The sequence below is a fragment of the Saccostrea echinata genome, unplaced genomic scaffold (assembly GCF_033153115.1).
Source record: "Saccostrea echinata isolate AGI-Se365-2 ecotype Australia unplaced genomic scaffold, CSIRO_AGI_Sech_v1 ptg000054l, whole genome shotgun sequence".
In the NCBI taxonomy this organism is placed as follows: Eukaryota; Metazoa; Mollusca; class Bivalvia; order Ostreida; family Ostreidae; genus Saccostrea; species Saccostrea echinata.
The window spans coordinates 41544998-41559804 of NW_026889803.1; the positions used below are offsets into that span (position 1 = coordinate 41544998).

General features: G+C 32.9%; 1 protein-coding gene across 1 annotated transcript; it reads right to left on the reverse strand.

The window, feature by feature from the left end:
• Positions 1–9547: 9547 nt before the first annotated feature.
• Positions 9548–13493, reverse strand: LOC133204888 (serine protease inhibitor dipetalogastin-like). Its single transcript, XM_061340630.1, has 9 exons — positions 13345–13493; positions 13032–13151; positions 12766–12885; positions 12475–12588; positions 12016–12135; positions 11789–11902; positions 11542–11661; positions 11336–11449; positions 9548–9625 (listed from the first exon to the last, which is right to left on the reverse strand). Exons 1-9 carry the CDS (start codon positions 13491–13493, stop codon positions 9592–9594), a joined length of 1005 nt encoding a protein of 334 aa, XP_061196614.1. The 3' UTR covers positions 9548–9591.
• Between the last annotated feature and the right edge of the window lie 1314 nt (positions 13494–14807).

The window sequence follows — 14807 nt, forward strand, 5'->3', positions numbered from 1 at the left end:
AAGTCGTGTTGCGCAGTTTCTTCAAGGTAAACCCCCCTGATGATAGAATCGGAAAAAGAGCAACAGAAAAATATGCTGCATACTTCTATTCAGACGTTTTTACCTCTGTTAGGTGGAACACAACTGTTCTAGGAGAAGAAGAAAATAAAAACGATTTAATTTTTTTCCTGAGAATTGCAATATTCCAGCAGTAAATGATGGGATTCAAAATGGAATAACTGAGAATTAAAAGTTTCATCAGCCTATCTAAAATGTGTGGCATTTCCGAGATAAATGCTATTACATTAAATGGAACCCTAAAAATGACCAGAGTAACCAGCAGGACGCTTATCAAACGCATAGAATTCAAAATCTTTTTTCTGCGCATAAACATAAAATTTTTATACTGGTCATCAGACTGATTTTCATTCTTAACGATTTTGATTTTCTCAAATATGCAACACAACGAAAGAAAATAAAAGAAAAATATTCCAACGAGAACAACACTATTTATTATGCCCATGGCAAATAGTTTGGGGTAGGAAACTTTGTGTAACTGACATTCAATCGAAGTGAAGGTTGTAAAGTGAATTATTATATGAAGGACTATACCTAAAATCCACGCAAAAATAAGATAGAAGTAGACTTTTTGTCCATGGAATAATTTTGTGTTCCATATGCTTTCTTTTATGTAAAGATATCTGTGAAAGCTGATAATCATTATTTGTGTAAGAGACACATTGATGCTAATTGGAATGCCATACCATGATAAACACGATATATACACATTCATATAAGGTAAGATGTACCGAAAAGATGCAATGAAAGCGCATAATCCGATCATCCCATCGGAAACCGAGAGAAACATAACAAGAGTATTGTACGTGTTTTCATGCAAGGAGTAAACCTTAATCAGATTCACAAATACTGCTCCATTAATAATTAGAACCACCACACTTGTCAGCACAAAGAAAAATACCCCAATCAAGTCAAAACGGGATTCCCATAGTTCAGTAGTATTTGTTGAACTTTCGTTTGAGCCGTGAGTTTCGTTTTCCATTTTTTAAACCTCAGTCTTCTTTGGAAAAGTATGTTCTTTCCCTTTAAATAAGCCTGAAAGTATAAGATCAAAGTAAAGTTTTATCGGGTTTAAATGTTATTGCCATGATAACACCGTTTGTCGAAATCAAAATCCGTTAAAAAGAATTATGTATCTTATTATAGTGTACCTGTTTATCAAGTCTTATTGGAAATGGACCAAAATTGTAGAAGGCGTAGCGTTTGAAAAAATTTCACAGAAATTTCTATTTTCAGTAACCATGGCAACAAGTCGAAATCAAAAACCGTTTAATAAAATTATGTATCTTGTGTACCAATTCTTATTTAAATTGGATCAAAACTGTAGGAGGAGTAGTGCTTTGAAAGAACGTCACAGACATTTCTATTTTTAGCAACACCGTTTTAGAAATCAAAAACCGATATACAGATTTATATATCATAGGTAGTGTACTGATGTAGAAAGACGTATTGAAATTGGACCAAAACTGTAGGAGGAGTAGCGTTTTGAAAAGTTGTTTACAGACAGAAAGATAGACAGCTGGACGGACTATGGACACCTTAATATTGCATAAACTCATCTGATCTCTGACCAGTAGAGCTAAAAATTGATACCCGGATATATATATATATATATATATATATATATATATATATATATATATATATATATATATATATATATATAGTCTTCAAAAAAGTGACACATTATAAACATAAAGATTATTTAGTAAAATGATGTATTAATAATTTTAAAAAATGTGGTAAGCAATAGGTCTAAAGTCCAAATGTCATAATCACTAAAAGAAAATTAGAATCAGAGACAGTTCAAGGTCATTAAAGATCAATATCTGTTATACCCCCACAGACACCAATGATAGCCTAAATTGACAACCTAAAGAATGCAAATAAGTATATTTAAAACTGTATGAGAACGCTAACCAACCCTAAGTATAGAACTTTAGTCAGCTGTTGCAGAGTGTGGGGATGCTAGTGTTTTTGGCGGAGCATGCCTATCTATTTTGTCCAATGCATGCTCAATGGGGTTTAAATCTATCGATTTATATGGTCAAGGCTGAATAGGATGCTATGGCTTTGCAAGAATGCGATTGTCAAACGAGCCGTATGTGGCTGTGTCACCCCCTACTAATGTGTTCGGAACATTTTTTTTTCGCTGCAAATTATAAATCCGAGGAGTTCCCAGTAGCTCTCACAGTAGCTCTTGCGAGATCTAGCGAGACTACAACGAGATATGGTAAATTATTCACGCAAATGTGACTATGAAGTGACTAGCACGTGGAGGCATGGTAAATAGAAAAGTTATCTTGCGTTTCATTTTTCACCACTGAATATTTATCTGTAGAAATATACTTCAATCTTTCTTGTTTTGAACATATTTTATTGAGTACATCAAAAGGATTGGAAACAAGTTCTTTAAAACTTACAAAGTTCCTCTCCTTATATATAACAATTTGTCATGCAAAATAGAAGAAAAATAATACAATTACTACAAGTGAAAAAGCAATTAAATAGCATATCATCTAGAGAATCTACATGTTTCGTCAATAAATTTATGAACAGCAGCAAAAATACTGTTATTTATCTGTAAAGGCAAATTAACATCATCACATAATAATAGATTTATATCAAAAGTAACCAATTCAAGAGTGAACAAGAGATTAAAAAGAGTACTTCTTGCATTAGAATAATTTTTGCATGCAAAAAAGAAATGGTACACATCTTCGTTTTTTCCACATAAACATAAGGGACTATTTATAATGTTTCGTTTATAAAGATCATAATTTAGTATACAGGAATGTCTTAGCTTAGTATGAATGATATTGGTGTATCGCTTACCAAAAGAGAAGTATGATGGTGGATTTTTGATTTTTGTTATCAAGTTTTTTCGGAATGTTTTGATTGAGATGACTTCTCTAACCTCTGTTTTACTTTTTAGTAAATTCCATTGTTTTGCAGCATCAGGTACGAAAGAGTTTCTAAATAATTCTAATCTACACCTTGGAACAATATAATCTTGTTTATTACGGGTATTGTATAGGGATACATGCTCACGCTTACTGGGGACAATATCATGCAAATTACTCAGGTACTCTTCCCGTGTGAATTTTGAACATAGTTGTCATTTTTGCAATATATCGCCTGGTTTTTTAAGTTTCCCAACCAGTTTCAGAATATAGTGCTTCTCTAGACACAAAAATCGGAAGTCCTCTTACAATTCTAGCGGCGGTTAATTGTACTTTTTCAAGCTTTTCAGAATCTTGTTTAGAGCAGCCATCCCAAACAACTGAAGCATATTCAAGCATAGGTCTGATAAACGAAATATACAATTTTGATAAGTTTTTTCTGCTCATTTTGAACTTCAATTTCTTTAAGAGGCCTAGTTTTTATAAGCACTGTTTACAACACCATCAATATATTCTGACCAACTAAGATTTTGTGACAATAGTAAACCCAAATGGCGATGGACTGGAACACACTCCAGTCTATCGCCTTTAAAAAATAGCTTAGGCATAACAGAAATGTTTTTCTTACTGAAATAAACGACCTTTGTTTTGGATGGATTGAATTTAAGAAGCCACTTGTTTGACCATAGTTCCAAATTATGTAAATCATGATTCAGTTTATATTCCATATTTAATATATTACATGTATATGATGATTGTTGAAGGGAATTATCATCCGCAAACAATCTACACATTGAAATCATATTTTCAGCAACATCGTTAATATAAATGAGAAATAATAGTGGTCCTAAAACAGAACCCTGAGGTACACCTGCAAAAATATCTTGTTTTGATGATAACAGATCCTTATACATAACTTTTTGTAACCTTTGACATAGATAAATGGAAAACCATTGGAGAAGATCACCAGATATACCAGTTTTTAATTTTTAAGTTTTTAATTTAAAAATGAGACCTTTGTGCCATACTCTATTAAAAGCCTTTGAAAGATCACAAAAAACCATACAACATGATTTACCATCATCTATGTTTTGAACTATACTATGATTCGTTTCTAGTAATTGATATACAGCTGAATGACCAGGCAGGAATCCTGCTTGGTATCGATAAAATAAATCATTAATATGAAAATAATTGTACACGTGTTTAAATATTATTCTCTCCATAATTTTACTAACACAGGATAATAACGATACAGGTCTGTAATTAGAAACCACAGAGGGATCATCCTTTTTGAAAAGATGAATAACATGTGCTAATTTCCAAAACGATGGAAAAACTTTTTCTGACAATGACCTATTAAATAACATAGTAAGTGGTTTAACAACAGTAGAAAGAGTGGATTTTAACATTTTATGACTAATACAATCAGGACCAATAGCTTTGTTCACGGAAAGTATTGATATTATGTCTAATACTTCTTGTTCATCAATTTTAATATTGCATAGTGTGTCATTACACATATAGTACATTTGTTGCAGTGTTTCTTTAGAATCATCAATAGAAGAAATCGAAGAAAAATACGAATTTAATGCTTCAATCTTGTCTAAATCGGAATAAGCTAATTGTCTTAAACCGTCATTAAATATTTGTATTGGTGGTATTTCGTTAGATAATTTAATATTAAATGAATCTTTCATTAATTTCCAATATAACTTTTTGTTATTTTTACTTGAGTCTTCCAAGTAGGTTTCTATATTATCATAATAATTTGAAATTGCGTGCTTTTTCATATTGTTAACTGAATTTCGGACCAAATCAGTCCTACTTGTACCTAATACTGTTTTCCACGTCATTACACTACCACCACCAAATCTATCAACCTCCCGGAGGCAGTGTTTTGTAAAGCGTAAAGCCTTTGCATTCTGATTCTTCATCAGGCTTTGCAATAAACAATTTGGACTAGTAGCTAAACCAAACTGTTCATCGGTGTTGCTCTGTTGATCTGAGACCTTTGAAGTCGAAATCTGCGGTGTTGTGGGGTCAGAACAATGGTATGAATAAGTCTTCTGGCGATCTTTTCAGCATTCCGTAGTCAATTGCAATCGGTCTTGTTTGATATTCTATGCAGTTCAGGGATAGATAATGCTGTAAAGGATGTCATTGTGAAACGTTGTTGAAAATTACGCAAACCACTGAAGCGATCCTGTGCTGCTGATGTCACTCACGGTCTGCCATATTTTTGGCGATCATTTGTACCATTCTGTTGGTTTTGTTTTATAGGTTAGAGATGGTGCTTTGTGCAACATTAAAACCTCTTGCAATTATAGACTGTGGAACACCCGTTTCCAGTTGCCCAATTTCCTTTTTGCGATATGCAACGTGCAGCATTTTTAAATAGCGTCAATTTTCAGAATCAAAATATCCCTTTTTTGATAGTCCGTTTGCACCCGAAGGATGTGCATTAGAAACCAACAAATGAGAAGTGAAAAAAGAAAAAAATTAGGCATTTTGCAAAATCAGGTCTTTTTGTCCGTCAGTTTTGTAGAATGGCTGACAAATTAACAATAGTGTTAAAAAATAAATGCATTTTACTCGAATGAATCATATCCATCTAAAAAAAATGTATGACAAAACTATCGTGTATTATTTAGGGTATTATTACTATTATGCGTTTTCTTTTTTGAAGAGTACATGTATATTTGAACCTATTTTGGTTGTCAATGACGCAAATATCAAATTTCTAAAATGTTAAGAAATTGTACACTTTCTCTGATGTTCAAAATTCTACATTTTTTGCGGTCACCTTTATAAAGCTAACTTTTTATAGTTAACGAACAGCGGTTACGCAAAAAGTCCATTGGAACAATACAGATTGGTAGCAGAGCAAACACGGGACTCCAAAAACATCGGAGGAGTAAACATCCACTGTCTACCGCTTACACCCGCCGTGTGCTCCTTGTCATGACCGGGCAAACGGAAAAATCCGTAGACAATTCAGTGTAAAAATAATGGCCTAACAATTTGTATGAAAAACGTCAGTCACCATTCGACTTAACGATTGATTGTAGATTTATTTGCTAACAGGGTCATTATATCGACCATAGAATTTGCGAAATGTTGAGTTTAAATGAGACTGTTAATATCCTTTTATCATCAACTAATTTGTTAATAGCTTGCTTCGTTTAAGAAATTGTTCGTACGTAGAACATGCTCACGCGTATCGTATTAGCTGGGAAGCAAAACCTCCATGTACAGGTGAAAATGGTGTATTACTTCTGAAATAGGGAAGTTGACGAAAGAAAAGTTGAAGTCATCAGATGTATCACAAAGTTTTGTTGTTAGTTTGCCATTAATGGCTCTCTCTACTTATATATCCAACTGTGAAACAGATGTGTCAGACTCTGTGGTGTCTTTTATTTCGAGTTTAAAGGGATAATTATATCGAATCAAAGTAGGAATGAATCGTAATAATAATTGTTAAGTATATAGTTCTCGCAATTTTTTTTTAAGTGAGACTCCCCCGCTTTTGCATTCCACATCATCTTGATAAAAATATAATGATCAATGGATTGGGGGACTGATAAAGTGAAGAAATGTACAGTTAAGGAAGAATAATAGTATGATGCTTTCACGGTGAAGGTTCATTGTCTCTATCTCTCACTGTCTCTTCAAACCGAACCGCAAGATTGATCCGACAGATCACTGTCAATCTGTTTCCGAAGAATATTGTATATTTCCTTATGTAAAGTAAAGGTTTAAATAATTTCGGAAAGTAAGCAACAAATATCACATTAAAGATTTATCTTTTGAATAATCTTTAAATCTTCTTTAAATTTTTGGGAAAAAATGCTTTATGAAAATACATATTTTTCTTTTAAAGTAAAATTTAAACGTTTTAAATTAACTTACCTTTTGAGAGGAAGTCAGAACCTATCTCTCATCCAATTAGTTTAGATTTATATCTCTGCGTTTTCTTAATGAAATATGGCTCGCAGATAACAAATTGTGTACTTTCCCTATATTCTTTCTGCCTTTGATATTACTGCTTTTTATACAGAAAAAAGGATGGTCTTGACAATAATAGTAGTATACCGCAAGAAAATCCAATTAACTGTTAAAGTATTTGATTTCTTATGAATAGCTAGTTGTACCATATTTTGTTAATCATTATCATTATCTATCCTCGTCAAGTTTTAGGTTAATGAATGTCCCTGTGTTTACTGCGCGCCAAATCTCTGTATCTTAGATGTACATGAATCGTTCGCTGATTAATTATATTTGAACTTAAAAGATTAGGCTGGTGTTGTTTTATTCTGACAAAAAGCAATATGTTCACACACTCGATTATCAATAAGACTTCTTTTTTTCAGTAATTTATTAAAGCAATAAGACCTGTAATTTCGTTAATTACACAACCAACGTAGTGAAAAACAGACCTGGGTCCAATCACATTCCTTGCTTATGCATTTATAAGATTAATTATTAGAATCATTAGATGGATAATATAATATTCATAACAATTAAATAACTAAACCACAGAAGCTACAACTTTTAATGGACACTCGTCTCTGCCCAACGTCGAGAGTCAAGACCCTCAAGACAAGAAACAACAGATCATTGTATGCCATCAATGTTTGGTTTCAGAGCTCACAGTCTGAGACCGGCAGATGAAGAAGGGGATTTTTCAGCGCTAATGCAATAAGAAGACATCTTTCTGTGTTATAGCAAGCTGTTTTACTACACATTCTTTAACTGCAACTTCTCGGACCTTTCCAACAAGCGGAAAAACAACCTCGAGGTGTTTTTCCGAGCTTAGCGGGGAGACATCCCAAAAGTTGCGATTGATATACATGTATTCTGGAAACAAGATATATATATATATATATATATATATATATATATATATATATATATATATATATATATATATATATATATATATATATATATATATATATATATATATATATCTTTTTAGGTAGTACTTCTTTCTTTTTGGAGATGAGAAATGTCTTAGTATTGAATAAATATTCCTATAATAACTTCTTCCATAAAATTATTGTGTTCAAATCGACGTTTTATTTTTGGTAGATATAAATGATCACTTTGCTCAATGGTTTAAGAGGGCTGGGTGGTTGTGCCATTTTCAGACTATATTGATCTCCTTTAGAAGAAGAGCTCCATATAAAGATATACAAAAATGATCAAATTTTAAAACTAAAATGTATGAAATTTTTGTTTGCCAAATGATAGTTGACAGCTAATAAGATATCATATCTAAAAAATTAAGTTATATCTGATGGTTAATTTGTTGACCCCCCAGCCTCCTTAACTGTTTTAATGGTATGTCTAAGAAACATTTTGCTACACTGCATATAGTAACTATATTTTGGATTGGTTGGAATATTTGTAATTTCAGTTTAAAAACAACGTTAAGTTCCAGTTGTTAGCTTTGTCTAACAGGCTTGTGATTAAATCAAAGAGGGTGTTTTGTTTGGGGGAAAAAATTGGATGGAATGAAGATAAATTAGTTTAGAGAAAATTTCATGTCAATGGGAATAATATACAGATCAATAAACGTCTATATCTAAAATATCTGAAAGTGGACAACAAATGATAATTTTCGCTGACGTTATTTAGTAATCTAAGAAAATTAGAAAATTGCATTCAATTTTTTAGGTCACCTGAGTCACTTTGGCGACCTATCGCCATTCGTTCTCGTCCGTCGTCATGCGTTGTCCGTTAACTTCTTCTCTGGAACCGCTGATCTAATTTAAACCAACTTTGGCATATACATGTAGTATCTATGAGTAAATGGGAACAAACATTTTGAAATCCATGGCCCCTGCTGCCTTGGGGCCTCAATAGTGGGGTTAAAACCATCAAAATTAATGCAATCTTTAAAAATCTTCTTCTTTAATTCTTGGACATCAAGCAGTCAAGCACTTGGCAATATTGAAATAAGAATTGAGACCTGAACCAAACTGATCTAGAAAATCTGGTGCTAGGGCGGGGTTCTGTTGAAAATATAGTGAAAATGCATTATTTACTTTTAAAAAATTCTCCTCTTCTCCTGGGTATTAAGTAAATAAGCTAAGTGAATAGTTATGATGAGCAAGAGTGCCTCTTCCAAAATTGTGAATTTCATGGCCCCATTGTCAAGGTTCAAGGAGTGACTGTCTCGGAAGGGAGGGAGGTGCGAATAGGATAATACTGTATGGTATAAATGTGTGTAAACGATTAAACGTGCTCCAATGTAGTTATCACTCCATAATCTTCAGTAAATCAAACTGATGTACCTATATGTTATATTTTTGCAATTTGGAATTGTAAGGTATTGCTCATTCATTAGAATACTGCAAAACATTTACTGTAAGCAAGTGTGATTGAGATTGAATTTGGCCCAGTCGTTTTGGAGAAGTTGAAAATGTGAAAATTTTACGCACGACGCACAAAAACAGATAGTAATAGGCTGTCTGATTGAATCAAGTGACATCTAAAATAGCTTAGTAAATTTCAGAGAAGAAAACAGTCTGATTGATTGGCAAAAAATTGTTTTATTAATAGATAACCAGACAATAAGTAATTATCACACAGCTGTATTGTTGTCCACGGAATTTTCTGTTCATCAACACTCTCCTGGTCTGACAACAGCCACATCCCTGAAGACATATATATTAAAATATCAGTGTAATATAGTCAACAAAAAATTGATATCGTGAGAGAAAAATCCATAATTACCATTACTTCTTTCATAAATATGATTCGAGAATGGCTATTTTTGCAACGTAAAATTAGTCATGAACTTTGTGTAAACTCATAAGCTATTTATAGACAAGATTTAAGTACAATTATTATTACTGTCATCTCATTCTCTATACTTTAGGGGGGGGGGGGGTTAAGAATTAAATACAAAATACTTGTATCATCTGCCTACGTAGCAAAATTGTAAAATTTTTTGTTAATTTTTTAAATTTAAATAATTATGCTATGAAAAACATATTCAAGGCTATGACTTAGTTTTCAATATTTAGCTTATTTAACATGGTATGAATAACCATAATGAATTTCATTTAATTAAATGCAGGTCATTTAGAGTGCAATAGATTATACCATGGTTTTACCGGTGTTAATGTTGAGTAGGATTTCTCCCATAGCCAGCTTTCCCCAGAAATCTGTACTCTAGAGTACGATTTACTTTAGGGGAAATCTCACTCTAGAGCCAGATTCCCCTTCTTTCTTTCTTTCTCAGAGTAGGATTTCCCTTCTTTTATCAATGCTTAAATCATATCGACAGTATTTTGGCTAAAAGTTTATATGAAAGTCAATTGATGTTTTAATGGAAATATGAGGGTTTTCGACTCAAGAATTGTCGAATTTAGAATGAAATCTTATTATATATAGTTTAAATCATCGAGTCTTAACCCAAAATTTTAACTCATAGGAAACTGTTAAATTAGTCACTCAAAAAATCGTGAGACTCGACGTCTCACCTCCCTCACTCGGCGCAGCGGTACGTGTTTGTTCACGAACTTTAAAAAATGTATATCAGGCCACCTTTAGTGATTTGGAAATTACTTTGCCGTCTAAAGGTCCAGTATTTCATTTATGAATCGGTCATTTTTACAAAGAGTGTGTTAGAAAATTCTAAAATTTATGTTATTGATAGGTTCTTTAGGCCATTTTGTGAGTATTTGAATAGAGTAGTTCTTCCAATTAAGGGGAAAAAAAGCCAAAACCAAAAAACAAAACAAGAAACACTGCTTTTGCAAGTCGAAGAATATGTCACCTCGATCCCAGCGGTGTAATATTGGATTTGAAATACTCTCTTGAATAAGTTTTCCAATATTTCAATTTTTAGAAATAAATAACCCATTTTTAGTTCAATTCAACGTCAGCTATTTTCATACTACATGTTTCAATGGAACTGGTCGCATATTTTGAAAAAGGAACACCTGTAACAATATCTCGCCCCCTTCCCCCTCATACATAAGTACAGCCAAGATATTGGCTCTGGGTGAAATCGCACTTTATAACAATTACACAGAGTATGATTTCCCCCAGAAAATTGAATCCGATATGCGATTTTCGTAGGGAAACCCTACTCTAGAGTCATTTTCAGTGGGGAAAAATCCTACTCTAGAGACTATTTTCCGGGGAAAATCCTACTCTATAGAGCCAGTTTTTCGGGTGGAGGATTTTAGATGAGAAAGCCTATTCTACAAGACCGTTATACAAGAAAAAAATCATTTTTAACCATCAATCAGGAAGGTTTTTTTAATTTAATATGCACTTTAGTGTTTTAAGACCTTGAATATTAAAATCGATAGTGAAAAGTCATTTATGCTGGAAATAGATATATATGTACATACTTGCATTTTGCGTTGCACTCATTAGAGTAAGTTTTCCCATCTTCTCCACACACTGGGTTATAATCTTTAGTACACTTACAGGGGCACTTCCCCTTGGAAACCACTTCAACGCCACTGTTTTAAAATAACAGAAGTAATATGAGTGAAAAAATCATAGTAAGAGTCTAATATTCGTTCATAATTAAGAAAATTATATGAATACTTACTCGCACTTGGCAGTACATTCGTTGGGGTATGTCTTTCCATCGACACCACACACAGGTTTGAAAATAAAAGGACAAGCACAGACTTCGGGACACTCGCCACGTGTAGCAATTGCGACATTCCTAGAGGGTATACAATTAATGTTGTCAGACACTGTTATAAACCATCATCTGTCTAGAGGAATCATACAATATGCTTTTAAGAATATAAGATATGTTCTTTATAGAAACAGTGGTTCGTGATACATACTCGCACTGAGCTTGGCACTCGTTAGAATAAGTTTTGCCATCTTCACCGCAGACTGGTGTGTAATCCATCGTACAAATGCAAGGGCATTTGCCCTCAAAAGCTACTTTGACTCCACTGTTAAAAGATTTCAATTGTTTTTTTTTTAAAAGATTAAGACATTCGATCAGAAAAAAATTGACGATAAGAATTTTTTCAACACTGAAAGTCAACATAACGAGACTACTTACTCGCATTTAGCGGAACATTCGTTAGGGTACGTCTTTCCGTCCACGCCGCACACAGGTTTGAAAATGAAGGGACACGCACATGGTTTTGGACATTCTCCTTGAGTTGCAATTTTCACTTCCCTACACGTAAAAAGTTTTATATGAAACTCGACAATATGCAACCATCGTTATATATGCTATATATATTCCATTTTACAAGTGCCATTAAGAACTTTTCGGAGAAAAGAAGACTATCGTCAATCGTCACTTGCACTAGGTGTAACAATATGCATTTTTTCTAACCCTATTAAAGATTTTTTAATAACAAATATGAAATACTGTAACACAATTGCAACAATATGTTCCCAAACTTCGTTTGGGGAACATAATAACCATCAAGTGTTCTACAAAGGAAACACACATCCTTTTCAAAAGATGCAAATCTGTGAAGCAAAATAGTGTTAAATACCGAATACCTACTCGCATTTAGCACTGCACTCATTAGGGTAGGTTTTTCCATCTTCACCACAGACTGGGTTGTATTCCTTCGTACAAACACAAGGGCACTTCCCATCAGAAGCGACATCAACTCCTCTGTTTAAAAGAATGGTAAAATAAGTAACAAAAATAAAACGAGGATCAATTTTCAAACACTACTGAAATTACTTTATTATAGGGCTACCCAGTCAGCATCAATATGTTGGCCCAACGTTAGGCCAACAAAGCTCATTTTGTTGGCCCAATGATGAATGCCAATGTTGGTATACTCACTCGCACTTAGCAGTACACTCATTAGGGTACGTTTTTCCGTCAACACCACACACAGGTTTCAAAATGAAGGGACAAGCACATGGCTTCGGACATTTTCCTTTTGATGCAATTTCAACATTCCTATTCATGACATAAAATAGTATTTACTAAAAAGTTAACATTTAAATACAGATAGTATTTTTTTTTTAACAAAAAATACCCCGGTATGATATGATATGATGTTTGATAAAAGATTATAAGTCATAATCTGTGAATAATATACTTACGCTGCTTTAGCACCGCAAGCGTTTCCATAAGTTACCCCATCCACACCACATACAGGTCTATAGTCGGCTGTACATACTGTTGGACGCGGGCATTCACCAAAGCTTAATAGCTTGACGCCTCTAGAAGACAACATTTTAGTATTTAATTTCTGAATCATAACTTAATGTAAGTAACGTTTGTCATTAGGTTTTTATTTTCATTATCAATATTCAATAATTTTCGTAGTCATTTTTCTTATCCTAATATATGTTTGGTTAAAAGCTTTCATCAGAAAGAAAAGTAAAATGTTTATTCACGTGTAAAGTTACTTACTCGCATTCCATAAGACAAGCATTGCTGTACGTGAGGCCATTCTCACCACAAACTGGTTTTAAAATCCTAGGACAGGGGCAGGGGGGACTTCTAGCCAAGACAACGGCAAAACCAGATAAACACACCAACAAAATGGAAACAATCTTCATGTTTTGGACTATAAAAATAATTTTTTTAATTATTAATGGTATGAACAAAATTTATTTTTGATATTTACTCTAAAATTCTTAGACTAGAATTACTGAAAGTATCTAGAAATTCAAGTGTTAATCATTATGTTTTTAAAAAATTCCAACATCTCTTTTTTTTCAGGGTTTTCGTCATATATTAGATTGATATGAGTCTGAATTTATGAATATTACAAAAACAAAACAGTGAATGATTTTTTTATCCTTACAGAAGTAAATTTTACACTTACACATATGTTTTGTCCAGTGCAACTTCTATACAATGTGAGGAAACTGGCCCCTTTCGCTATTTATAGCAGCTTAAACTGATGTCAAGATATGTTATCATTAACTACTATAATACAACACATGTTTACTGATCTTAATTATCATTAACTGTTCAACTGCAGTTTGACCTCAACTAGCCAGGGGATATGCAAACAGCTGTGATAGCTAGATTATGAATATTAAAAATACAATATGCATGTAATAAATGATAATAATAAATATTACTTTAGATTATTTCATGATTTAAAAATTGGTTTTGACTGCAAGTATTTATTGCTAAAATGATTATTCAAAAATACTTGATTTTTAAAAAAAATATTTCTAGTTAAATAAATAAATAATTATAAAAGAACTTTACTTTGAAACTCAATCATTATTTATCACAGAAACAGGGGATTAAAACTTGATCATGAATTATGATGTACAAATTTAATTTAATGCCCTGTTCACACGGAGAGTTTAATTCGCAGTAAATTAATTCGAAGTAAACTAATGCGAATTAAACTAATGCGAATTAAATTGCGTTCACACGAGAGCTAATGCGAAGTAAACTAATGCGAATTAAAATTATATTTCTACAGTAAGGCTATTCTGTAAGCCTTATCATGACGTCATTTTCAAATCACGTCACATTGTGCAGAGCAGGTACATTTTACATAATGTCATTGTGTCTGTACACATTTTATTGATTAACAAAATTTTCTTTGGTTTTCCACTCAAAAATAGCACAAGTTACTATATCTGACCACCGACAAGTGGTCTTAGACTTAATTCTGCCCTTACGCATGCGTCAAAATTTAATTCGAATTAGCTTCGCTTAGCGTTCACACGGAGCTAATGCGAAGTAATTTAATGCGCAGTAAATTAATTCGAATTAAACTAATTCGCATTAAATTCTCCGTGTGAACGCGGTTCAAATTTAATTCGCAGTAACTTACGTTTAATTCGAATTAAATTCTCCGTGTGAACAGGGCATAAGATAGATAAATTCAATGCTTTATTCAAGGT

Coding starts and splice junctions, on each gene's coding strand:
- LOC133204888 (XM_061340630.1), bottom strand. CDS start 13,493: ATGAAGATTGTTTCCATTTTGTTGGTGTGTTTATCTGGTTTTGCCGTT. Junction 13,152..13,344: donor GCTTGTCTTATGGAATGCGA/GTAAGTAACTTT, acceptor GTTGTCTTCTAG/AGGCGTCAAGCTATTAAGCT. Junction 11,450..11,541: donor GAATGTACTGCCAAGTGCGA/GTAAGTATTCAT, acceptor ATTTTAAAACAG/TGGCGTTGAAGTGGTTTCCA.